The 25,201-nt window shown below is 41.0% G+C and overlaps 1 protein-coding gene across 1 annotated transcript in view; it reads right to left on the bottom strand.

Moving 5' to 3' along the window:
* The window catches only part of LOC125412500 (protein zyg-11 homolog B), a 59,718-nt gene that overhangs the window by 13,449 nt on the left and 21,068 nt on the right, over positions 1–25,201 (bottom strand). The window contains exons 3-12 of the mRNA XM_087904761.1: positions 24,075–24,829; positions 18,504–18,644; positions 15,142–15,318; positions 8,862–8,926; positions 7,436–7,535; positions 7,136–7,186; positions 3,101–3,262; positions 2,945–2,992; positions 248–445; positions 65–117 (exon numbers count right to left, since the gene is read on the bottom strand). Coding sequence (XP_087760887.1) covers positions 65–117; positions 248–445; positions 2,945–2,992; positions 3,101–3,262; positions 7,136–7,186; positions 7,436–7,535; positions 8,862–8,926; positions 15,142–15,318; positions 18,504–18,644; positions 24,075–24,829 — 1,750 coding nt within the window. The remainder of the gene's footprint in view (positions 1–64; positions 118–247; positions 446–2,944; positions 2,993–3,100; positions 3,263–7,135; positions 7,187–7,435; positions 7,536–8,861; positions 8,927–15,141; positions 15,319–18,503; positions 18,645–24,074; positions 24,830–25,201) is intronic.

The raw sequence follows: 25,201 nt of genomic DNA, 5'->3' as shown, positions 1-25,201 counted from the left end.
TACTTGAAGATTGTAAAAAAAAAAAAAAAAAGTGACCGGATTACTTAATAATCATGCTAATTACCTGTATGCTACCATCTCACACTCTGGAGTTGGCCATTTCAGAATAGCTGAATGCTAGAAGACATAAAACATAGAATGCATTACAATATTTATTTTTTAGCAATATTACATCATAATGAAGCTTTCATATTTAACTATAACAAATGTAACTTATATCATTCCAGAAAACAACAAATTATCCTACCAAATCATCAAGAAGAGAATTCCTCTGGCTGCGGCTCAAGGTCCATGCTTGTTCACCTCTGGATATTAAGTGGGCGATAATCCCAGCTGCAAAGTAACTGACTTCTACTTCCACGCTGTGTAGGAGACTGCTGATATGGTCTATGAAATCCTTCCACATTAGTTCAGAATGTAGCTCTTGTACTTCAGCTATATTGTTCTGGGAGAAAAAGAAGGTATAAAAGTTAGTCTTAGCTGGATGGTGGTGGCACACGCCTTTAGTCCCAGCACTTGGGAGGCAGAGGCAGGCGGATCTCTGTGAGTTTGAGGCCAGCTGGGTCTACATGAGCTACTTCCAGGACAGGCTCCAAAGCTACAGAGAAACCGTCTCAAAAAAAAAAAAACAACAAACCAAAACAAAACAAAAAAGTTAGTCTTAGGCAAATTAAATGGTTAAAAGGACTGTTTTCAGACACTAGACAAGCACTCCTGGTGATCTCTGACAAAGTATGCAAGCTGGTCACTTTGCAGACTGGAGCAGAGGTAAGGGGAATAGTGGTAGTTTGGGTAGTAAATGTCTCCTATACTTAGATACTTGAACTGATGATGCTGTTGGGAGGTTTAGGAAGTGTGCCCTTGATGTAGGAGTTTATCACTAGGGGCGTACTTCAAGGTTTCAAAGTCTTGCACCATTCCTGGTGCCCCTTCTGCAACATGCCTGTAGTTCATGACGTGAGCTGTCACCTATTCCTGTTGCCATCCTGATACTGGCTGTCATGGAGTCTTTCCTTAAAAAGTTTTTTTGACTAAGTTCAACACTAGCCTAGTCTACAGAGCTTGTTCCAGTACAGCCTGGGCTACACAAACAAACTGTTTTGTTTTTGAGATTTTTAAAGATATGTGTGAGTGTGCATTAGGTGTATGCAGTGCAGAGCCTGGGGGCCAGGGGAAGGCATGTGATCCCCTGGCTGGAGCTGCAGATGGTTGTGATTCTCCACATGGGTGTAGGGACTTGATTCTGGGTCTTCTGGAAGAGCAACCAACATTTTCTTTTTTCTTTTTTCAAGACAGGGTCTCACTCTGTAGACGAGGCTGTCATCAGTCTCACAGAGATCCACCTGCCTCTGTCTCCCGAGTGCAGAATAGAGGGTGTGCACCACTACACCAGGCTTGTTTTATCTTTTTAATTTAATAATTATATTTATTTTCCATTTTCACTAGATGTTCAAAACAACACAACATCATCTTTCTATATTTCTTCTGTGTTTTTTCTTTGACACGTCTCACTACGATGTAGGTTAGCTCTGAATTTACAGATTCACCTGCACTACCACATCAGCTTCCTTCCTTCTTTCTTCTTGAGACAAGGTATCATGAAACCCTGGCTATGCAGAACTTCTTCTATGCTTTGAACTTCTGATTCTCCTATCCTTACCCTTCATCTCTCAAGTGGTAAGATTACAGGTGGATGTAATCTCATTCTACTTTATACTCATCGTTTATACTTTCTTTAAACACCCAAATTTATGTGATGTAGAGGATGGAAACCAAGTTTCATGCATGCTAGACATGCACTCTTCTAACTGACCTATATCCCCATTTATTTATCGTGTGTGTGTGTGTTTCTCACATGTATAAGTCAGAAGACAACTTGGAGATGAGTTCTTTTCTTCTATCATATGGGTTCTAGGATCAAGCTCCTATCATCAGGCTCCTGTAGCACAGATAATAAAAACCCAGTGACAGACATTGGGGTTCAAGCTGGAGATCAGAAAAGCAAAGTGGCTAGCCACTGGCTCTTACCTCTACCGAAATGGGCGATCCTGCCTCCACAAATCCTCGGACTGAGACCGAGCCTGAGACCTGTCTCCTCCCGTTTTATATCCCTCTCTAGTGCTAGGATTAAAGGCATGTACCACCACCGCCCAGCCTCTATGGTTAACTAGTGTACTAGTGTGGCTGCTGGGATTAAAATTGTGTGTCACAGACGGAGACCCACATTGGAGGACCGGACTGAGCCCCCCAAGGTCCAAAAGAGGAGCAGAAGGAGGAAGAACATGAAAAAGAAAATCAGAACCGCAAGGGGAACGATCACCCACTGATACAAGGGGACTGATCTAATGAGAGTTCACCAATGCCAGTTGACTGGGACTGAAGGAGCGCTTGATCCAACCAGATTCTCTGGAGGAGGCTGGATTCCCTGAATGTGGCTGGCCCGAAGTCTTTCTAAAAAGCCATTGACAATGACTCTGGGACTTGTTTCCTCTGCATATTCTGGATTTTTGGAGATCCAGTCTGTTTGAATACTCACCTTCCTGGACCTGGAGGGAGCGGGGAGGAACTTGAACTACCCACAGGGCAGGAAACCCTGACTGCTCTTAGGGATGGAGAGGGAAGAGGAGAGGGAGTGGGGGGAGTGGGAAGGTGTTGGGAGGAGGGGCGAAAATGGAAACTTTTATATTTTAATAAAATAAAATAAATAAATAAAATTGTGTGTCACTATTGCCTGGACTGTACGGCTGACTAGCGTGGCTACTTTGCCTTCTGACCTTCAGGTAAGCTTTATTTATTAAAACACAAATAATAAACCACTCTAGGCTCTGTGGGGAGTATCCTAATCAACATGGGCCTTGAGGGCCCAAGTAGCAACCTTCAAAGTACACACTCAGACAGAAAATAATTATGCTTTGGAATTAATCAGGAATGGTGTACAACTTACCAAAAGACCTAGAACTTTTTGTTGAATGGATGACTCAGTTGGGAAAGACTGTACAAAAGAGAAGAGAATGTGTAACTATTTAAAGAAACAAATATAACAAATAAGTGCTCAAAGAAATCACCCATATCCAGCTGCTAAGTATATTTTCATTCTGACCTCTAGAACTCTCATGAAGAGTTCCAACCCTTGATTTTCAATGAAGTGTCTGCAGGTTGTTGGGGATTCATCTGTGAGGTTCCAGAGTGCACTCAAAGTAAATTTCAATGTAGTATCCACTGAATTTTGATTAGTTTTCTGCTTCACTATTTGAAGAAGTTGCTAAGGAAGAAAGAGAATTTTTCATTATTGAATTGTTGTCATAATTTGAGATTACCAATAAGCACAAATCATGAGGAATATTCTCCTAGTTTAAAGCATTCCCTGTAAAGGTTAAAACTTTGTCTGTTCGTCCGTCCGTCCATCCGTCCGTCCGTCCATCCATCCATCCATCCATCCATCTAGCTATCTAATGTGGGGGGATGTGTCCAAGTCACAGCATGTTTGTAGAGGTCTGTGAGTTCCACCCTGTGGGTCCTGGGGATTGAAACAGGGTTGGCAGGAAGCATCTTCTTGCTGAGCCATTTTGCTAGCCCTAGTATGTTTTCGTATTGTTTCTTCAGATAGTTTTGCTATGCAACCCAGGGCTAGTCAACTTGACACAAGCTACAGTCACTCTGGAAGAGGGACTCTCTCTCTTTTTTAAATCATCTATTTAAATTTATTTTATGAGTATTGCTGTGAAGGTGTTAGATCCCCTGCAACTGGAGTTACAGACAGTTGTGAGCTTCCAAGTGGTGTTGGGAATTGAACCCGGGTCCACTAGAAGACTAGCCAGTGCTCTTAACCACTGAGTCATCTCTCCAGCCACTCGAAGAGGACTCTCAAATGAGAAAATATCTCCATAAGATTGTAGGCAATTCTGTAGTGTACTTCCTTGATTAGTGCTTGCTGTAGAAGGGCCCAGCCCACTGTGGATGGTGCCTTCTCTGAATAGGTAGTCCTGGGGATGTATAAGAAAGCAGACAGGGCAAGCATTCCTTCATGGCCTCTGCATCAGTCTCTATCTTTCCTAGATGACAGACTAAGATGAAATAAACTCTTCTTTATCTGATTTTGATCCTGGTGTTTTATCACAACAATAGAAACCCTAAGAAAGCAGCCAAAGCTAGCTTCTAAGTCAAGATTCTCCTTTCTCAGCCCACAATTCCTTAGTCTGAACCTTCATTTTCCCTTCTTATCCTTCCCTTCATTTCTATTTGTTTTTCTGCAAACAATAGTTTAGTTAGTACTGTGTAGGAACTGCAAACTGCACTGTAAGAAGAGTACTTGCTTGTGTTCTCTCTCCCTCTCTGTTCCTCTCTTGGTCCCTTTCTCTGTGAGCAGGGTCTCATGCCGCCTTAAACTCACTATATACCAAGAATGATGTTGGACTCTGTCCTCCAGCATCTACCTCCCAAGTGCTGCAATTACAGGCATGTACTACCACACGGGGTTTATGTGGTGCTGAGGAGGCAAGTGCTCACTTCACATATGGAGCTATATCCCCAGACCTGTTTGCGTGCTTGTTTGCTTTCCTTCCTTCTTTCATGTGTGTGCAGTATCTTTTTTTTTAACTTATTTTGATTTTGTGTCGTGTGTGTGTGTCTCATGCGTGCATGTGTGTGTATGTGTGTACTGATGAAATATATGAAACACTGAACTTTTGTAGTCAGAAGAGAGCTTGCAGAAGTTGGTTCTCTTCCTCCACCACTAGTTCCCAGGGATTGAACTCAAGTCACCAGATTTGGTGGCAGTTGCCTCACTGCTGAGCCATCTCACTGGTCGTGAACCAACTATCTTAACTGGTCATAGATTGGGGGCTGGAGAGATGGCTCAGCGCTTAAGAGAATTGCCTGCTCTTCCAAAGGTCCTGAGTTCAATTCCCAGCAACCACATGGTGGTTCACAACCATCTGTAATGAGGTCTAATGCCCTCTTCTGGCCTGCAGGCATACACGCACACAGAAACATAATAAATAAATTAAAAAAAAAAAACTGGTCATAGAATACCATTCTAATAAAGCCTGGGACTTAAAAAAATGAAGAGGGATTGAAGGGAGACAAAACTAGTATTTATTAACTTATAGTTAATAATACCTATAGTGTCATTTCCCAGGGACAGAAACTGAATCTAAAATATTAAGTAGTTTGGTCATAATCAACTTGATAAAAGAATTAGAAGGCTCAGAAGGCCTAATTCTAACAAAATTTCAAGGTTTTTTTTTTTGTTTTTTTTTTAGGAAAAAAGAAAAAGGCTGGGCGTGGTGGCTCACAACTACACACAATGGTAAGAGAATTGAAGTTTTAATATTGGATATTAAGATGACAATAGCTTTGACATGTCTTCTCGTAAGCTACACCTATTGTAACTAACCTAAGAAATGCAGTTTGCGAGCTAGGCATGGTGGTGCATGCCTTTAGTCCCAGCTCTTGGGCACGAGTAACATGCATCAGGCTCTGGGTTCACCCTTAGGAAGAACAAACTTAGCTATTAGCACCATATTAACTCTGCTTACACGAAATGGATCAAGTAGACCACTTTCTTAAATTTCTAGTATACTTTCAGCCAGAATTGCTGAGATATCTTCATAATTCCTAAAAGTTCTCCACCTCTGTTTTTTGAGACAGGGTCTCATTAAGTTGCCCTGGCTAGCCTAGATTTTACTATGTAGACCACTCTGGCCTTGAACTTACAGAGATCCATCTGCCTCTATCTCAAGTGTTAGGATTAATGGCATGTTACCATCATGCCTGGCTCCAAAAAACGACCCTGTTTATTTTTATTTACAATAAAATTTATTTTTATTTTATGTGTATATGTACGTGCCTGAGTGTTTATGTGTATCACACACGAGCACTGCCCATCAAGGCCAGGAGAACATTGAATCCCCTGGAAGTGGAGTCGCAGGTAATTGTAGGCCACAATGTGGGTGCTATGAAGCAAACCCTGGTCCTCTGCAAGAGCAGCAGTGCTCTTAACCCCTGCGCGCAGGACTATCAGTTCACAGCTGCTTGCATCTATCAAGGACCAAAGTTACTTCAATTTAAAAAAAGATACACTTGGGCCTGGAGAGATGTCTCAGTGATTGAAGAACACAAGCAGAGAACTCCCAGCATCTACACAGTGGCTCACAACCATCCTTAACGCCAGTTTCAGGGTATCTGCCATCTTTTGACCTCTGCAGGCAACAGGCATGCACATGGTATACATACATACACGCAGGAAAAACACTCATACACATAAAAATGAAATAAAATAAATAATTATATAAAAATTGCAACAACAACAAAAACCCAGAATACAATTGGGGTCAGGAATACAGCTCAGTGGTGGAACACCAGCCTGGCATATGCAAGACCAATCCCTAGCTCTACAAATGACCAAAAATTAAAACAAAACAAAACCCAGGCAGTAGTCATGCACATCTTTAAACCCAGCACTCAGGAGGCAGAGGCAGGTGGATCTCTGTGAGTTCAAGGCCAGCCTGGTCTACAGATTGAGTTCTAGGACTGCCAGGACTGCTACACAGAGAACCCTGTCTCGAAGCCCACATCCCCCAAAAATCAAATCAAAACAAAACTGAATACAATCATTTATAAAAAGTGAATTAATTAAAAATATATATAGAAGCCAGGACAGGCGTGGTTCTGTAGCAGAAAGCCGACTTAGTATGTGTGAAGCCCTGGCTTAGCTCCCCAGGAACACAAACACCTATATACATACATACCCACAAAAGTATACCACACTACTTGTCAGGAGGAAAAAAGAAAAGAGAAGAATACTATTAGGGACTGGGGAGATGACTCAGAGATTAAGAGCACTGGCTAATCTTCAAGAGGACCTGGGTTTAATTATCAGCACCCACATGGCAGCTCACAACTGTCTGTAATTCTAGTCCCATGGGATCCAATTTACTCCTCTGGCATCCACAAGCACCAGGTCACCTCCACGCAGTGCACAGACATACATGGAAACAAAGCACCCATACAGGTAAAATAAATAATTTTTTAAAAGCTAAAAAAAAAAACAAAAAAAACAAAAAAACAAGATACCAACCAACCAAACAAACCAAACCACTATGTAGTGTTCTAAAAAGAGGGAAAATAAACTTACCCGGACAATGAAGAGCTCAGCACCAAGCTGTGCAGTTTGTTCTGTAGAAAGCTGGAAGCAAATATAAAACAAAGTAAATGTCCAAGCATTCATGGGTATAAGTTTACTATAATCCACCACAACAGCCTCCATAGCTAGACTGAAACAGCTCATTAGCTTCCAATTCTGCAGCACTTAACACAAATAAGCAGGCTAGCAAAGAGGTGTACTAACTTTTCTGGCACACAAATGGAAGGGGGCAGAATTAACTGTAATGAGAAACAACTGCCTTTGGGAAGTCATTCAGAAACGTTCAGGTACCTTAGCAGCCAGAATGGAAATGATAGCAACCGCCATTCTTTGCATGTTTTGATCTTCATGGTTGCAAAGCCACTGCATGACAAGCTTGGCTGCTTCAAACCTGAAAACACAAGAGGGTTTCCTTAATATTGGAGATCCAGGCACAATTTTAGGGATTCAGGTGAGGGTTGATGTTACAACTTAGTGTGTGGGAAGAGAAAGGAAGCTTTCTCTTAATGAGAGAGAATAACAAATTACCATTAGTGTCTTTTTGGTTTCTTTCCTATGCTGGGGACTGGACCCAGGGCCTTGTCTAGACAGAAGCTCTACCACAAAGATACATCCCCAGTCCTTTCTCTTATTTTATTTATTTCTAGTGTCTATCATTTTTATCTTCTTTTTGGTAGTGTGAGTTTCTGTCTATGATGTGCATGGGTGTGCATACATGCTATGATATACATGTGGCTGTCAGAGGACAACTTTTGAGACTCGGTTCTTTTCTTCCACTGTGGGTTCTAGAGTTTGAATTCAGATGGTCAGGCTTTTGTGGAAAGTGCTTTTACCAGCTGAGCCATCTTGCCAGCCCTTATTTATATCTTTTTGAGATAGGGTCTCATGTAGCTCAGGCTGTCCTCTCTGTGTAGCCAAAGATGACCTTAAATTGCTGATCTTCCTGCCTCCACCTTCCATGTGCTGGGATTACTGGCATGTGCCACCATACCTGGCTCTTTGTTTTTATTCTGAGGCAGTCTTAATAAGGTACCAGGTAGGCTTTGAACTTTTGATTCTCCTACTGGGATTATAGGCCTGCACCACTGTGCTCATCAAAATGATAGCAATGGTGGAGAAGCAGGAGCATAGGGGCTGAGGAGAAAGCTCAGCTGGTAAAGTGCTCGCTGTGCAAGCATGCGGACCTGAGTTGAATCCCCAGCAACCATGTCAAAGAGCTCGGCATGGCAACGCATACCTGTAATCTTAACTCTGGGGAGGCAGAGACAGGAGGATCCCTGGGACTTGATGGCCAGAAGTCTAGCCCACTCCGTGAACTCCAGGTTCAGTGAGAGACCCTGTCTCAAAAAAATAAGGTAAGGAGCAATTGAGGAAGACACCCAATGTCAACCTCTGGTTTTCACACTGATACATTTGCACATGGTGCACACACACATATCAATTACAATACACAAACACAAACATACACAGAGACACAATAATGTAGAAATACAGTCAAAATTTGTATTTTATCTTCTACAACAAAAACATTTTAGTATTTCAATATCATAGCTTTAAGCATATTCTTTGTTAAAAACTTTAAAAAGTTATTTATACGTGAGCGTGTGCACACACACATCTTCTCACAAAGCATGCACACAGAGAACAACCTGAGGGAGTCATATTTCTACCATGTGGTCCTGGGGACTGAAACTCCCGTTGTCAAGCTATTACTTGCCTGTTAAATGGGACATCTTGAAGAATTCGGTCACTACAAAGTGAGAGGAGGCAATTCTTCTGTAACTAAAGGATAAAAAGGAGAAAACAAAACAAACAAAACCGAAAAGAACATCATTCTATTACCTGTTAGCCAAAGACAAGCTTTAAAAAAATATTTTAAAAATTATTGTTTAAATGTATGTAAGGAGAGTGTGAGCATGCTGAGTGCTGGAGATGGAACCCAGGGTTCATAAAAAAGCTCCAGTTAACTATCCAACTAAGCTATACAACTATCCAACTAAGCTCCAGTTACTTATACAACCAGCTCCAGTTACTGTTTTTAAATCTTGAAAAACACAATTTTTTTTCTTGGTTTGAGACAGATCTCTCAATTATATATCTCTGGCTGTCCAGGAACTTACTATGTAGACTAGGCTGGCCTCAAACTCACAGACCTCGTCTGCTTCTGCCTCCTGAGGTCTGGGATTAAAGTCATGCACCACCATGCCTGGCTCAAAATTATATTCTTTAAACTAATTCTTTATAAATGCTATCAAAAATAGATTGATTGCTTTATGTTTATAAATAAAGTTTATAAGAATAAACTTTATTTTTTAACTATATATTTATTATGTATACAGTGTTCTGCCTACACGAATGTCTGCATGCCAGAAGATGGCACCAGATCTCATTATAGATGGTTGTGAGCCACCATGCAGTTGCTGGGAATTGAACTCAGGACCTCTGGAAGAGCAGCCAGTGCTTTTAACCTCTGAGCCATCTCTCCAGACTAAGAAAATTTTAGATTTTTAAACATGGGAATTCAACTCGGGTTTTATATCAGCACATTAAATCATGATCTTTGAAAATCCTTTAAATTGAAAAAAAAATTATTTTTATTTTGGGAGTGTTTCGTCTGTTTATGTATGTGACCAGCATGTGTACCTACTGTCTGCAGAGGTCAGAAGATAGCAATGGACCACAGGGAGGTTGTGAGCCTCTATGCCGATACTGGGAACCAAACTTGGGTCCTCTGTAAGAGTAAGTCTTGGCCGCTATGTCAGCTCTCCACCCCACCCTATTTTTGGTGTTTGTTTCGCAACAAACAAACAAAAGAGCCCAAACTGGCCTCTAACTTACTATGTTGCTGAGGATGACTTTGAACTTTTAATCTTCCTGCTTTTACTTCTGAAGTGCTGGGGTTACAGGCAAGCAAGTGTACACTCTACTCCAAGGGAAGGAATCCTGGACTTTGTATATTCAAGGCAAGCAATCTCTGAACTGCGCTATATTCTTAGGCCCTGGTATTTACATCTCTCAGGATACTTTCCTAGTTTTCAACTGTCCTAACTGCCTCTTCTTGAGCTCCCAGCAGTGCAGTACTACTTAGTTGAAATGTCTGGAAGTACAAACACCGAACTTCAGAGCTTTTAATGTAAGGCAAGATTTAAAGAGCAGGTTCTGTTGGAGCCATTATCTTGAAAAATGGTTGGGAAAAACAGTGGACCTATTATGGAAATAGGAAGGCCACACTAAGGGCAAGCGGCTTGTAACCAAAGTGTAGAAAGGACAAGTATTTAAATTTAGAAACATCTCCAGGCAGTGATGGCACACACCTTTAATCCCAGCACCTGGGAGGCAGAGGCAGGCAGATCTCTGTGAGTTTGAGGTCAGCCTGGTCTACAAAGAGAGTTCCAGCTAGCTAGGACTACACAGAGAAACTCTGTCTTGAAAAATCAAAAACAAAATAAAACAATAAAAAAACCAACCTAAACAAACAAAAAATAATAATTGGGAATATTACCAATTGAGCAGACCAAATATAAAAATCCAAAATCTGAAATGCTCCGAAATAGGAAGCTCTCTGAATATCACATAGGCATCAAGCATCAAAGGTTTCTTTCTTTCTTTTTTTTTTTTCAGTCTCTGATTTTGAATTTTGACATTAGGGTTCTTAAGCTGCCTTGTTTCTTAGTACTTACTGTGCCATGCTACATTATATGTTTTTCTGTCTGAACTGCAGACCTCATCATAGGGGCACATACATTAAAATGAATAAAGAGACACTAAACTTAATAGAACTGATGGCTTAAAATGGTAACAGAGAAAAGCATCACTGCATCTGATCGATGGCTTAGTCTTTCTGTAAAACACCATAAGCAAACAGAAAAGATGACAATTTGTTCCAAGTACTGACCATCTGGAATTTTGACTTTTGTGGCTCTAGCCTCAAATATGCAAGTATTTAAGAATTCTGTATACTGCCATTCACCAAATTTGGCTATCACTGGCCTAATCCCACACTGTCCTTCCTACATCCTGGTCACAAGCAACTTGCCCTCTGAAATGGCATGTACATTTCCATATAGGTCCCACTGCTTTTCTTACCCATTTTCCAAGATGTGACTCCATCACTTGTTCTTTGAGTCTCCCTGTCCCTGTCCACACACCATGTACCTGACTGCACTACTTGCTTCCCTCAACGGCCTATGGCATTCAGTTCAAACTGCTGAAAAATAAAATGCTCATAATAGCATCCAGCAGCTGCAACTTTTCCTTCTGTCAGGGGTTTCCTTATTTTGATAGAAGCCTTGCTAGGTTGAGTAGAATGGCTTGTAACTCCTGGGCTCAAAAGACCTTCTTTCCTCAACCTCTCTAGTTGCTGGGATTTACAGGTACATAACAGCATGCCTATCTAAATATTAAGTCCTTTTTTTCAGATTTATTTATCTAATATCTATGTGTGGGTGTGTGCGTGAGTATACACAGGTACCATGTGTATGCAATGCCTGCACAGATCAGAAGAGGGCATCGAATTCCCCTGAAGCTGGTTTTACAGGTGATTGTTAGCTGCTATGTAGGTGTTGGAAATGCATCTAGAGTCTCTGAAAGAGCAGAAAGTGCTCTTAACCACTGAACCACCTTTCCAGCCCCATAAATTAAGTAACATTTAAACAATTTGCTGGGCGATGGTGGTGCACATATTTAATCTCAGTACTCAGAGGGCAAAGGCAGTCCAACCTGGTTTACAGAGCTAGTTCCAGGACAGCTAAGGGTATAGAGAGAAACCCTGTCTCAAAAAACCAAAAACAGGGCTGGAGAGATGGCTCAGAGATTAAGAGCACTGGCTGCCCTTCCAGAGGTCCTGAGTTCAATTTTCAGTAACCACATGGTGGCTCACAACCATCTATAATGGTATCTGGTGTCCTCTTCTGGCCTGCAGGCATACATGCAGTCAGAACACTGTAAACATAATAAATAAACCTTTAAAAAAAAAAGAACCAAAAATAAGTAAATAACAATTCTATTTGTGGTATAAGTGGTTTGATGTGTATGAATATGTGGAAGCCAGAGGTATATACTGGAACTCTTCCACTATTATTCTTCATCTTATTTTTTGATACAAAGTCTCTTACTGTGGTGGTTAATCTCAACTGCCAATCTGATGAGATTTAGAACCACTTGAGGGATGGGCCCCTGAGCATCTCTTGCAGGGTTGTCTTGATTAGGTTAACTAGTGTGAGAAGACTCACCCACTGTAGATGGCACCATTCCCTAAACGAGGACTCTGGACTGAATAAAAGGAAAAGGTGTGCTAAACACTAGACACCACCACTATTTGACTCCTGGTCCTGCTGCCGGGATATTCCCACAATAATGGACAGTAACCTCGAACTATAAGCCAAAATAAGTGCTTCCTTCAGTTGATCTCGGCAGAATATTTTATCACAGACTGAAAAAGTAACTAATATACTTACTGAACCTGGAACTAAAGTTTCACCTAGACTAGTGGCCAAAAAGCTCCCAGGATCCACCTGCCTCTGCCCCTACAGTGCTGGAGATCTGAACTCGGGTCATCATGACTGTGTAGCAAGTACTTTTACTCAATCTCTCAACTCCCTAAATGCTATTAAATAAATAGACAAAATATTTATAAAATACATTTATTATAAGGTAGTACCTCTTAGTCTTTAATAGATAGACACAAATTGCCTAAGAATTATTTTGGAGGGGATCGATTTGTGATAGGGTCTCCTATATCCCAGGCTGGCTTGAACTCACTACACAGTCAAGGATGACCATGGATCCCTGGTCTTCCAGCTTCACCTACTAAGTACTTGGATTACAGGAACTTACCACATTGGCCTGCACAAATTTTGTATTTAAAAGCCTTTAACTTTGAATATATTATATTTTAAATAACTTCAAAAACTACAACATGTATTTCTTTTTCGTTTTTGGAGATAGTGTTTCTCTGTGTAGGCTTGGCTGCCCTGGAACTTTCTCTGTAGATCAGCCCGGCCTCGAACTCAAAGATCTGCCTGCCTCTGGCTCCCAACTCCCAAGTGCTGGGATAAAGACATCCGCCACTATCACTCGGTCTATGTACTTCTACCTTTAAATACCATTAGATAAAAATGGTATGGTGCACAGGTTTGCCTGTGATGCCAGCACTGAGAAAAGGCAGAAATTATGCTCCTTCTCAACAGAAATACTAATAATTAACACACTGGGTAACTTTGATTTTTTTTTCAAGTGAGTACATGAAATCATATTATGTAGGCTTCTGCAGAGAATGATCTAAGTTGTGGTTTGCAGCTGCAACTGATAGTTTCTTACTAGAAGACTACACTTCCTAGTTTCCCTTAAGAACTACAGAAGTCATTTCTTCCCCATAAGGGGCTGTATCTCATCTTCCCCTGTAGGCATTTCAGGCCATCTATGCATTCTAGCATTCGAGTGACAAAAATGTTACTTCACTGTAAATAAAACATGGTACCACCTAGAGCCAGACCAAGCCTCTCTTTCCACCTTCATCCCTGGGGTTAAAGATGTGATCAATTACCAGGCAGTGGTGGCGCATCCCAGCATCCCAGAGTTTGGGAAGCAGAGGCAGGCAGATCTCTGATTTCAAGGCCAGCCTGGTCTACAGAGTAAGTTCCAGGACAGTGAGGGCTACACAGAGAAACCGACTTGACAAACAAACAAACAAAACAACAAAAAAAAGACCACGCCCAGCCATTCACTACTGTTTTTTAATTACGACTATCCCCAGATTAATACATTTTTGGTGCTTCTAATTTTTGTCATTATACATAGTATTTGTACAGATTTTTAAAACAGATTTATTTTATAATCTGTTTATATGATTATATGTGAAAGATATAATTCACATAGTATACAATCCCTGTTATGTGTGATTTTTTAGTCTATGCACAGAGTTACAAACCTATTACCACAGTTAGTTTTCGTACAGTTCCTTTCTCTCCTAGAGACTGTATCCTGTAATCTAACTGGGCCTCAAACCTGCTGTGTAGGTGAACATGCTCTTCAACTGCTCCTCCTGCTGCCACATCCTGAGTTCTGAATAGCGATACACCACCATACCCAGTTTTATTCAGTGGTGGGGATTAAACCTGGGCTCAGAGTATTCTAGGCAAACATTCTATCAAATGAGCCACATCTCTTGTCCAGTTTTTAGCATGTTTTCCTATCTCCAAAAGAAATCTAGCTGAGGAGGACTAGAGAGATGGTTCAGTGGATAAGAGCATTGACTGGCTTTCCAGAGGTTCTGAGTTCAATTCCCAGCAACCACATGGTGGCTCACAACCATCTATAATAAGATTTGCTGCCCTCTTCTGGCATGCAAGCATATATGCAGACAGAACACTGTATATATAATAAATAAAAAAAAAGAAAAAAAAAGAAATCTAGCTGAGGATACAGTTTAATGAAGAGTACCTAACACTGGCCAGATGCTGGGATTGAGTGTCAACACTGAAAAAAAAACAAAACAAAACAACAAATAAACAAAAACCCACACCATTATCTATTACAATCACTCCATTTTTCCTCACCCTTACTTCCTAACCTTTCATTCTGAATTTTTTCCCTCAGTTTTCCTTTGTTAATTACACCAATACATTTTTGGTTCTGTTTTTTGTTTTCATTTTCTCTATGTGTTTTTGGCATTTGCTGTATAGTCCAGGCTATCCTCAGACTTAGAGAGATCACCAACCTCTGCCTCCCGAATGCTAGGAGTAAAGGTATACATCATCATGCCTGGAACACCAATAAGTTTTAATTCTGGGCATGGTGATGCATACATAATCTCAGGACTTTGGAAATGGATCTGGAGGTTCAAGAGTTCAAGAACACCTTGGGCTACAAAAGGTCCTGCTTCAGAAGAAGAAAACAACAAACAAGAAGGCTTGGTTATTAAATTGAACTGTTATGGAAGTAGGAGGTAGTAAAAGAAGAATCTAAGAATATTTGAGTGAGAATTCACAGGTGCTTACCTGCTGGTGATTAGGAAAATGTTCCATGGCCTTGAGCAGCAAATGGGTTACATCAGCGAGGAGTCGGACAGGCATGCCTAAAGCAAGGTCCTGCTTAGTTAAGTTAAACACACAGGCACTTGCAGCCAGCTGCACAGGCAAATTCATAGGATGGTTTCTCATCCCAGTAACCACAAGCTGAAGCAAAACAAAACAAAACATTTAGTCCTCTTAATTCCATAAACACAAACCCTCTTTTTATAACAAGGCTGTGTTGCTGAAGTCAAGAGCCTAAACCGATTCCCAAACTTCCTTCCTTGACATGCTGTCAGCTGGACCGCAATAAAATCCACCCTCTCCAAGGACTAGATAACCATTCTTCATTTGTCGTCTTCCCTCCTAAGTCCTCTCCACTCTTCAATTCAGTTGAAAACTTAACTTTCTTTAAAATTTATTTTATTTTATTATTTACTTATGTGTGTGTGTGTGCCCTCACAAGAACCAGAGAAGGAGCCGGATCCCCCAGAACTGAAGTTACAGGCAGTTGTGAGCTGCCTGACAAGGGTGCTAGAAACCAAGCCCCGGAGGTTCTCTGAACAGCAGCCAGTGCTCTCAATTAACCACTGAGCCCTCTCTCCAGCCCTGGAAAACCTATCTTTCAACCACACTAAGAACACTCAAGTAACTAGAAAAGAAATTTCAAATTCTCACTGCCCATGTATTCTCCTTACCAGGATACAGAAATACATATGGCACCTTGCCAAACCATGAATGATCTTTTACAATCCTCTCTAAAGTTGATCCCTCCATGGATATGCCAGATCATTTCCTCCTCTGTCTACTCAAGAAAATAATTACCTCAATGTCATTTTTAAAATTCTGGATTGGAAAGACTGACATATTTTAAAAGCTATTCATTTATGAGGTTGAAGAGATGACTCAGTGGTTAAGAGCACAGAGTGCTCTTCCAGAGGACCCAGGTTCAATTCCCAGCACCCACAAGGCAGTTGATAATTACCTGTAACTCCAGTTCCAGAGGATCTGACACATTCATGCCAATGCACATGAAATAAATTTAAAATAAATTATTAAAAGCTATTCATTTACAAATAAGGGGGGCATTGAACTTGCCTTAACTCCAGCATTGGGAGGCTGAGGTAGGAAGACTATAGATTTGAGGCCAAGCTGAGTAACATAGCAAGATCCTGTCTAAAAACCAAAATTCTCCTTTAATCCTATTTCCTTAATCAACTGCCATTTTTCCCCTTTACATTCTTTTACAGCAAAACTCTTTATGTGAATGGACTTTAATCTTTATTCTAAATAAGTGAATATTTCAAATCAGGGCTAGCGATCTAGTCCGCTATGCTTAGTTTCATAGAAGTCAAAACTGGAGCTGGGCAATTGTACACACCTCTAATCCCACCACTCGAGAGGCAGAGGAAGATGGATTTCTGAGTTTGAAGCCAGCCTAGACTACAGAGTGAGTTCTAGGACAGTTGGTACTTTTAAAAAAAAAAAAAACAAAAAACAAAAAACAATTCGTTTGTTTATCTATTTAATTTTTTTCAGGACAGGGTTTCTCTGTGTAACAGCCCTGGCTGCCCTGGAACTAACAGGCTGTACAGCGGGCTGACCTCGAACTCACAGAGATCTGCCTGCCTCTGCCTCCGGAGTGCTGGGATTAAAGGTGTGTGCCACCACTACCCGGCCAGATTCATTTATTTATTATGTATAAAGAGTTCTAACTGCATGTATGTCTGCAGACCAGAGGAAGGCACCAGATCTTATTATAGATGGTTGTGACCACCATATGTTGCTGGGAATTGAAATCAGGACCTCTAGAAGAACAGCCAGTGTTCTTAATCACTGGGCCATCTCTCCAGTCCCAGCCAGGGCTTTTTTTAATCTGGGAGGGGAGGGAAGGGGAGGAGAGAAAAAAAAAAAGTAAAGGAACAAAAACTGGAATGGGGGGAGAGACAAAGTAAGTATCAGCATCTACTGGTTTATATGGAGGAAGTGACAGGCATTAGTGACAATAATAAAATGCTATAGTTCCTACCCAAGCAGTTCATTCAAAAACTTAAGACACTTAGATGATCAAATCAGTTCTGGCTCTGACACAGGACCTCAGTTTCACAATCTATATAATGGAAGATAAAATCCACCTCTTGAGATTGCTCCCACTAACTGAAAAAGTCTCTTTACATGTGGGTGCTAGGAATCAAACCTGGGTCTTTTGCAAGCAGGGCTGGAGAGACGGCTCAGAGGTTAAGAGCACTGGCTGCTTTTTGGCTGCTCTTCCAGAGGTCCTGAATTCAATTCCCAGCAGCCACAAGGTGGCTCACAACCACCTATAATGAGATCTGGTGCCCTCTTCTGGTGCACAGGCACCTCCCCAGCTCCAAGGCTCTTCTTATGAAGCCTAGGTTGTTCTTAAACTTAGCTCACCTGGGCTTGAACTTATAACCTTTCCGTCTCAGTCTCCTGAATGCTAAGAGTTATGGCCTAATACCACCATTTCCAACTGAATATACCCCCCCAGTGTGTGTGTGTGTGTGTGTGTGTGTGTGTGTGTGTGTGTGTGTGTGTGTGTAAATACTGGGGAATAAACATAAACATTAGGGCTATGTGCCCATCTTAGGAAATGCTCTACCACTGAGCTATAGCCTCCATTCCTCACTTTGTATATTTTTATTTTGAAACTAAGTCTTGCTATGTAACGTACACTGGCCCTGGGCTCACACTGTGATACAGGTCAAACATGAACATGTAATCTTCCTGCATCTGCCTCCTGAGTAGTTAGTATTATAGGCCTGTATCACTAGGCCCAGTTAAATATTCATGTTTATTTATTCATTTTTAGGACAGAATCTTTAATTCCAGAATTTGGGAGGCAGAGGACAAACTGGTCTACAAAGTAAAATCAGAGCTACATGGAGACACAGTCTCAAAAAAGAAAAAAGAAAAGAACCCCCTTGCTGCCCACCAAAAGAATTTCCTTTCTTAGGTGGGATGTATCTTAGTTTTGGAGCACTTGTCTGATATATGGAAAGCTTTGGATTTAATCCCAATATAACAGAAAAATGAAAAAATGAATCTTTCTCAGCTTTTAAAAATATCTTAGCTGGGCAATGGTGGTGCATGCCTTTAATCCCAGCACTTGGGAGGCAGAGACAGGCAGATCTCTTTGAGTTTGAGGCCAGCCTGGTCTACAGAGAGAGTTCCAGGACAGACTCCAAAACTACAGGGAAATCCTGTCTGAAAAAAAATAAAAAACAAAACAAAAAAGAGATATATATATAGAGAGAGATAAAAATAAGGGTCAAAACACACAAAATCTACTAGTAATTTCAATTTTTTTCACCTCTTTTTGTTCTTACCTTTAAGATTTCTGGCTTTGTTTTTTCCATCACATGAGTCAGGCTAAAAAGATGAAACAAAGCTTCCCGGACAAAAAACGCCCTTTCACTGTACCGCCTTAAGGCTTCTGCAATCTGAGTCTCATTGGCTTCTCCAGACACCTTTGAACAGCCAAAAGATGAGTGTTTAGCATTCTTCTCACCCGCTATCTTTCTCCATCTTAACATCAGCTGTAGAGATGGCATTCAGCATAACTAAGGCTTGAAACACATGGGAATGCGTCCTAACCCACCACAGCCAGAGACATACTGGACTAACAGCCCAGCACAAGCCTGTGGGTATTTCCTACCCAACACCTACAATAAATCTCAAGACATTTCATGCTCCATCAGGCCTTGCTGTCTCACTGAGGCTTTTAAGATGCCTCTTATGGAAAACTCGTCCCTTAAATCATCTATTGGGATTACTGACCTTTCTTCATGATGCTTCAAACAGTCACACTCTATCTCAGCAAAAGGTCATCACATACAATGTCAACTTAAAACTTTCTCTCTTTGCTTAACTAATTTGTACTAACCCTTCCTAAGTCAATCCCATCTTTATAGAAAGCCTTACTGACACACCAATCTCAAGACAGATTACTCCCAAATTTCGTTTTCCCACTTTACTGACCCATGTGCCACTCAATAGTGACTAGCATTATGCATGGCTCAGAAGAAACACTTATGTATGCATCAAATAAACCTGTTAATTTCCCTCAGATCGATCAAGCGCCATAAGAGGGTTTATTCAAAATGGAATCTTAATTTATACAGGTTATACTTATGTTACACTGTGGTTCAGGGAGCACTATGCAAACAAATACAGAAAATAAAATGTAACTCTATAGTCAACCTGGCAAGTGAAAAAGAAATGATTAAGATACAGGGCTGGTGAGATAACTCAGTAAGTACCAAGCCAGCGTGAGGTACACCAAGACCCTATCCCAACTCCTAACCCTTCAAAAAGGACAAAAAGAAATATGGACTATAAAAAAAAAATTCTGAAATTCTACTCTGAGGAGAACTCTAAAAGTCAAAAGGACTGTTTTTTTGTTTGTTTTCAGTAGACCAGGTTTTTTGTTTTGTTTTTGACAGTCTCACTATGTATCACTGGCCGATCAAGAGCTCTCTGTGTAGACAAGCTGGCTGTGAGCACACAGTGATCCACCTGCCTTTGCCTTCCAAGTGCTGGAATTGAAGGTGTGTGCCACCATGCCATGCCAGTAGACACATTTAAAGGAAAAGAAAAGGAAGGAAGGAAGGGCCTATGAGGCAGATCATTGGGTAAAGGAATCTGCCATCAAGCATGAAAATCTGAATTTAGTTCCTATAACCCACATAGAAGCAAATCCTGCAAGTTGTCCTGTGACCACCCAACATACACTATGGCACATATATATGAATATATTAATTTTTTAATAAGAAAAAGGAAGAAAAGAGGATTGCTGGGTGTGGTACACACCTTTAATTTGAGTAATTAGGAGGCAGAGGCAGGAGGATCTCTGTGTTCAAGGCTAGCCTCGTCTACAGAGTGAGTTCCAGGTGAATCAGGAGCTACAATGATTCCCTGTCTCAAAAACAAGAAGAGGGGTGAGGGAAGATAGGCACAAGATTGCATGCCTTTAAGTCCATTAGGTGGGAGGCAGATGGATCTCTGAGTTTGAGGCCAGCCAGGGCTACATAGTGAGATCCTGTCTCAAAGAAAAATGATAAAAAAAAGGTGGGGGTCAGAGCTGGAGAGATGGCTTAGTGGCTATAAGCACTTATTTTTATTGAGTGCCTGGATTTGATTCCCAGCATCACACATAAAACTTAAAAAATCTAAAAAAAAAAAAAAAAGAAAAAGAAAAAGAAAAGAAAAAAAGAGAGAGAGAGAGAGAAAGGGAAGAGAAGGCACCTATTAACTAAAAGATGCTGCAGATACGCCAGGCCTGGAGAAGGCACCTATAAACTAAAAGATGCGGCAGACATTCCAGGCCTGGAGTGCTGCCTCAGTGATTAATAGAGCATATTGGGCTGGGCAGTGGTGGCGCATACCTTTAATCTCAGAATCCAGGAGGCAGAGGCGGGTGGATCTCTGTGAGTTCGAGGTCAGCCTAGTCTACAGCGTGAGTTCCAGGACAGCTAAGGAAATTACACAGAAAACTCTGTCTCAAACAAAAAAGAGAGAGGAGAAAGGAGAGAAAGAACATATTGCTTCTGCAGAGGACTGGAGTTTTGGTTCCCATCACCCAAACTGAGCGGTTTACAAGTACCTGTATCCCCAGCTCCTTTAGCTTCCAGTTTCTCTCTCTCTCTCTCTCTCTCTCTCTCTCTCTCTCTCTCTCTCTCTCACATAATAATAATAATAATAATAATAATAATAGTAATAATGTTTTTTTTCTCAAGACATGATTCTCTATGTAGTCCTGGCTATTCTGGAACTTACTCTATAGACCAGGTAGGCCTCAAACTCAGAGATCTGCCTATCTCTGCCTCTCGAGTGCTGGGATTAAAGGTGTGCGTCACTATGCCCTACCTATAATAAATCTTAAAAAGACATTCAAAAAAAACTTTTATCTTTATTTTTTGAGAGTATGTGTGCCATAGACATATATAGAGGTTAGAGGGCAATTTGAAGGAGTCAGTCTGACGGTCTGAGGTCAATTCCGGGCACCAACATGATGTAGAGGATAAATGATGCCTGATAACCTCCACACATGTGCAGCAAGCATGCACACCCTCCCCAGTAAATAAATAAATGTAACAAAAATTAAGACAGTAAAAAACATACAAAATAAAACACAATAAATGAAACTAAAATAAAAGAATAATTGCAGGGCTGAAGAGATAGCTCAGCGGTTAAGAGCACTGGCTGTTCTTTCAGAGACCTGGTTAAACTCCCAGCACCCACATGGTAGCTCACAACTGTCTGTAACCTTGTTCCAGAGGATCCAATGCCCTCATACAGACATATAGGCAGGCAAAACACCAATGCATATGAAATAAAAATAAATAAGTCATAAAAAGTTTTGTTTTGTTTTGTTTCTGGTTTTTCGAGACATCTTTGGAGTCTGTCCTGGAACTCGTTTTGTAGACCAGGCTGGCCTCAAACTCATAGAGATCCGCCTTCTCTGCTTCTGAGTGCTGGGATTAAAGGCATGTGCCACTAACACCTGGTCATAAAAAAGTTTTCTAAAAAAAGAACAGTGGATTCTTAAACTTTTGGGTAAGATTAATAATAGAAATAAAATACAAATTTGCAGGGCTATAGCATTGTAACAGCAGAAGCCTTAAAAATGAGGAAAAACACAGTATAAGAAAACAAGTATAAAATAAAACAAACAAGGTAAGTATGATATCCTACAAACTAAATTTAATAAAGCAAAAGTACTACGAGGAAGAAGGCAACATAACTGTCAAATACCTCTCTGGTCGAATAGGATCAAGTATGAGAATAAACTTTGGGTTTAGGAGATGTCAAGAATTCTTAAGAGTTCAGAGTTACAGCTTGGTTGATAAAGTAAGCCTTGGGAGTTAGGCGGCCAACAAATTTAAGATCTTACTTGTGAAGTGCAAGACTAGGAAACGAATGATGACAAAAGCCATAGGGGGAATTTTGTGGTCGGAAAACCAGCTACAGTGTAAAGGAAAACCCAGGAAAAGCCAAACCAAGACCTACTTCAGTAGAGGTAGGCAGGCAGAGTAGGAAGCACACACACTTGAGATTCAAATTGTCCGATGCACAGAACAGGTTCTAAGATCAGCTGGCTGTCACCCCTAGAAAATCATTTCTGGGGCTGAAGAGATGGCCTTGCAGTTAAGAGCACTGGCTACTGCTCTTCCAGACGACTTGAGTTCAATTCCCAACACCCACATGGCAGCTCGAAACTGTATGGAATTTCAGTCCTAAGACATCTGATGCCTCTTCAGGCACCAGGCACACAAATCATACACATACATCCAGGCAACACATCTATACACACAAAATAAAAAGAATGTCTTCTGGGACAGAGTATGGTGGCATACAGCTTTAATCCCGGCACTCTACTCTATAGGTAAAGGCAGAAAGAAGGATCACTGTAAATTCAAAGTCAGCTCCTCCACATAGTGAGTTCCAGGCCAGGCAGGGCTACAAAACTAACTAAAATCAAAACAAAAATAAACAAACAAATCAAACACAAGAAAAGAAAAAGAAAAACCACTTTCTAAACTAGGTATGGTGACTCACATCTGTAATTCCAACACCCAGGAATCTGAAGCAAGAGGACTATGGAGACACCAAAATAAATAATACTTATGAAAGTACAATAAATAAAACAGGTGCTTAGAAACACCTGTCCCATAGAAATACTGGGAAAGTACGCTAGCTGCTTCATGGATCCATTACTGGGGCTTATAGTCAAAAGCCAAGCTAAACTCATGATAACACAAAACTGAAATAACTATTTTAGCCATGACTCTTAGCAATCACACTAAACTGGATTTTTTGTTTTGTTTTGTTTTTGAAGACAGAGTTTCTCCATACATTCCTGGCTGTCCTGGAGCTCATTCTGTAGACCATGCTGGCCTTGACGTCAGAGATCCCTCTTCCTGCTCTGCCTCCTGTGTGCTGGATTAAAGGCGAGCACCAGCACTGCCCATATAAATTGGATAAATTCTAACAAAAGAGACAGGCAATCTCAGTTCTTTTCCTTCAACATGTCTTATTTTTGAGCTGTCAAATCAGTAGTCAAAGAAACATCAACCTTTGGACATATTTGAATAAAAAAGTTCTAAGGAGCCTATGTCTGTTTTGAGTCAGTTATGTAGACCTGACTTGCCTGGTCCTTGCTATGTAGCTCAGGCTAGCCTTAAAACCCCTGTCTCGGTCTCCTATGCTACTATTACAGACATGAAATACCATGCCTTATTTTTTAAAATATTTTTTAATTATTTACTTACTTATGTGTATGATTTTACCCACATGTGTGTCTAAGGCCTGTAAATGCTAGGAGAAGACATCAGATCCTCTAGAACTAGTTACGGATGGTTGTGAGCTGCCATGTGGGTGTGCTGGGGGTTGAACAAGACCAGGTCTTCTGAAAGTATGCCAGGGCTCTTAACTGCTTAGCCATCTATCTCTCCAGTCCAAATGTTTTAAAACATTATCACTATTGTTGCTGTTGCTATTAATATTATTTGTGACAGGGTCTAAGTAGTCTTAGCTCGTCTGGAACTCAGTACGTATACCAGGCTAGCCTCGAATTCTGAAATCTGCCTGCCTCTGTCTCCAGAGTACTGGGATTAGAGGTAAGCACTCTAACAAATGAACTCCATCCACAGGCCCCACTGGACATTTGAGACAGGGTCTTACTATGTAGCCCTTGCTACATGGAACACACAGAAATTCACCTCCCTCTGCCCCCATGAGTATGCTTGGCCCCGCTGGACTTTTATTTGGTACTACTACCCTAATGTAAGCCTTTCCATTATACAATGATTTTCTATGCCCCGTTTCATATAATAAACAGTTATTCTAATGGAAGTAAACAATTGACCATCAGACAAAACACATTTTTAAGATCTAACCTTCAAATGTCCTTTGCCCGTAAGGAATTCAGAGTAACCAGCGTCTGTGGCCAGCAAACCTACAAACTGCATGCTGGGCCGCTGCTGTATAAAGGCTTCAACAGCCTTGTCTGTCACATGCTTCCTCCCTGAAACATCCAGGGAGACAAGATTAGGCAAAATGTCCTTTTGCTCTAACAATCGCAGGGCTATGTCTGACGTGAACTGTTTATCATCTGAGATGTCAAGATGATTCAGATGTTTTAGTTCCCGGACAACATCAAGGATCTGGGTAGTAGTCATTTTTAAACATTTCAAATGGTGCATGGTGAGAGACTTGAGTCGGTCTTTGCAGGCCAGCAGGGCAGTGATATCTGTGATTGAGGTGTTAGAAATATCCAAGCTTTCCAGTCTAGGCAAGGAAGCAACTTCAGCCAGATCTTCATTGTAAAAGAGGACATTAGTGATGCTCAGAGCTCGAAGGCCAGAAAGTCGGCTGAAACACCGCTCATACGGATCCTCAAGGGACAGAGTTAATGAGTTTAGTACTAAGCACTGAAGATTTTGCTGGATCCACTTGTTACTGCCAAGGCCACTTATGATGTCTGTAATAGTGATGTCAGCATTCACACCCGTGGCATCAAGTTCTACTAACTTATGGTGGCAGAAGGCTTTCCGGAAAGCAACAGCGGAAATCTTTGCTTTGCGAATGCAAGCTCGCTTTAGGCGCATCTGATTACCCCTGAAAATTCCCACAGTTCCATCATTCAGCAGACCTGGGGGAAAATAAGCAGTATTTTAATTTAAAAATAAAACAAAACAAGCAAGCAAACAAAAAACAGTCAAATAGCAAATATTTTCATCACATTTTAAATTTCTAACATACTTCCATGTAGTTGTATTACACTTAAAACAATTCTATGAAATGAAGACACTATTACTTAGACTGAGACTCAAAAGAGGACTTTCCAAGATTATGGAGCTGGTAATAGCAACACCTGGTTGTCTTCACTCTGTGAGACACGCAGGCAGCTGTCATTCCCAGTACTTCCTTACAATCAGATATACCACATATAGTCAAAGGGCTGTAGGCTTAAGCACCTGAGTGTCACCCATGATTCCCCACACTCTCTTCTCCTTCTGGGACA

Source organism: Myodes glareolus, chromosome 3 (assembly GCF_982192425.1).
Source record: "Myodes glareolus chromosome 3, mMyoGla1.1, whole genome shotgun sequence".
Taxonomy (NCBI): domain Eukaryota; kingdom Metazoa; phylum Chordata; class Mammalia; order Rodentia; family Cricetidae; genus Myodes; species Myodes glareolus.
The sequence above is the reverse complement of the archived record's forward strand: the minus strand, read 5'-3'. Positions and strand labels throughout refer to the sequence as shown.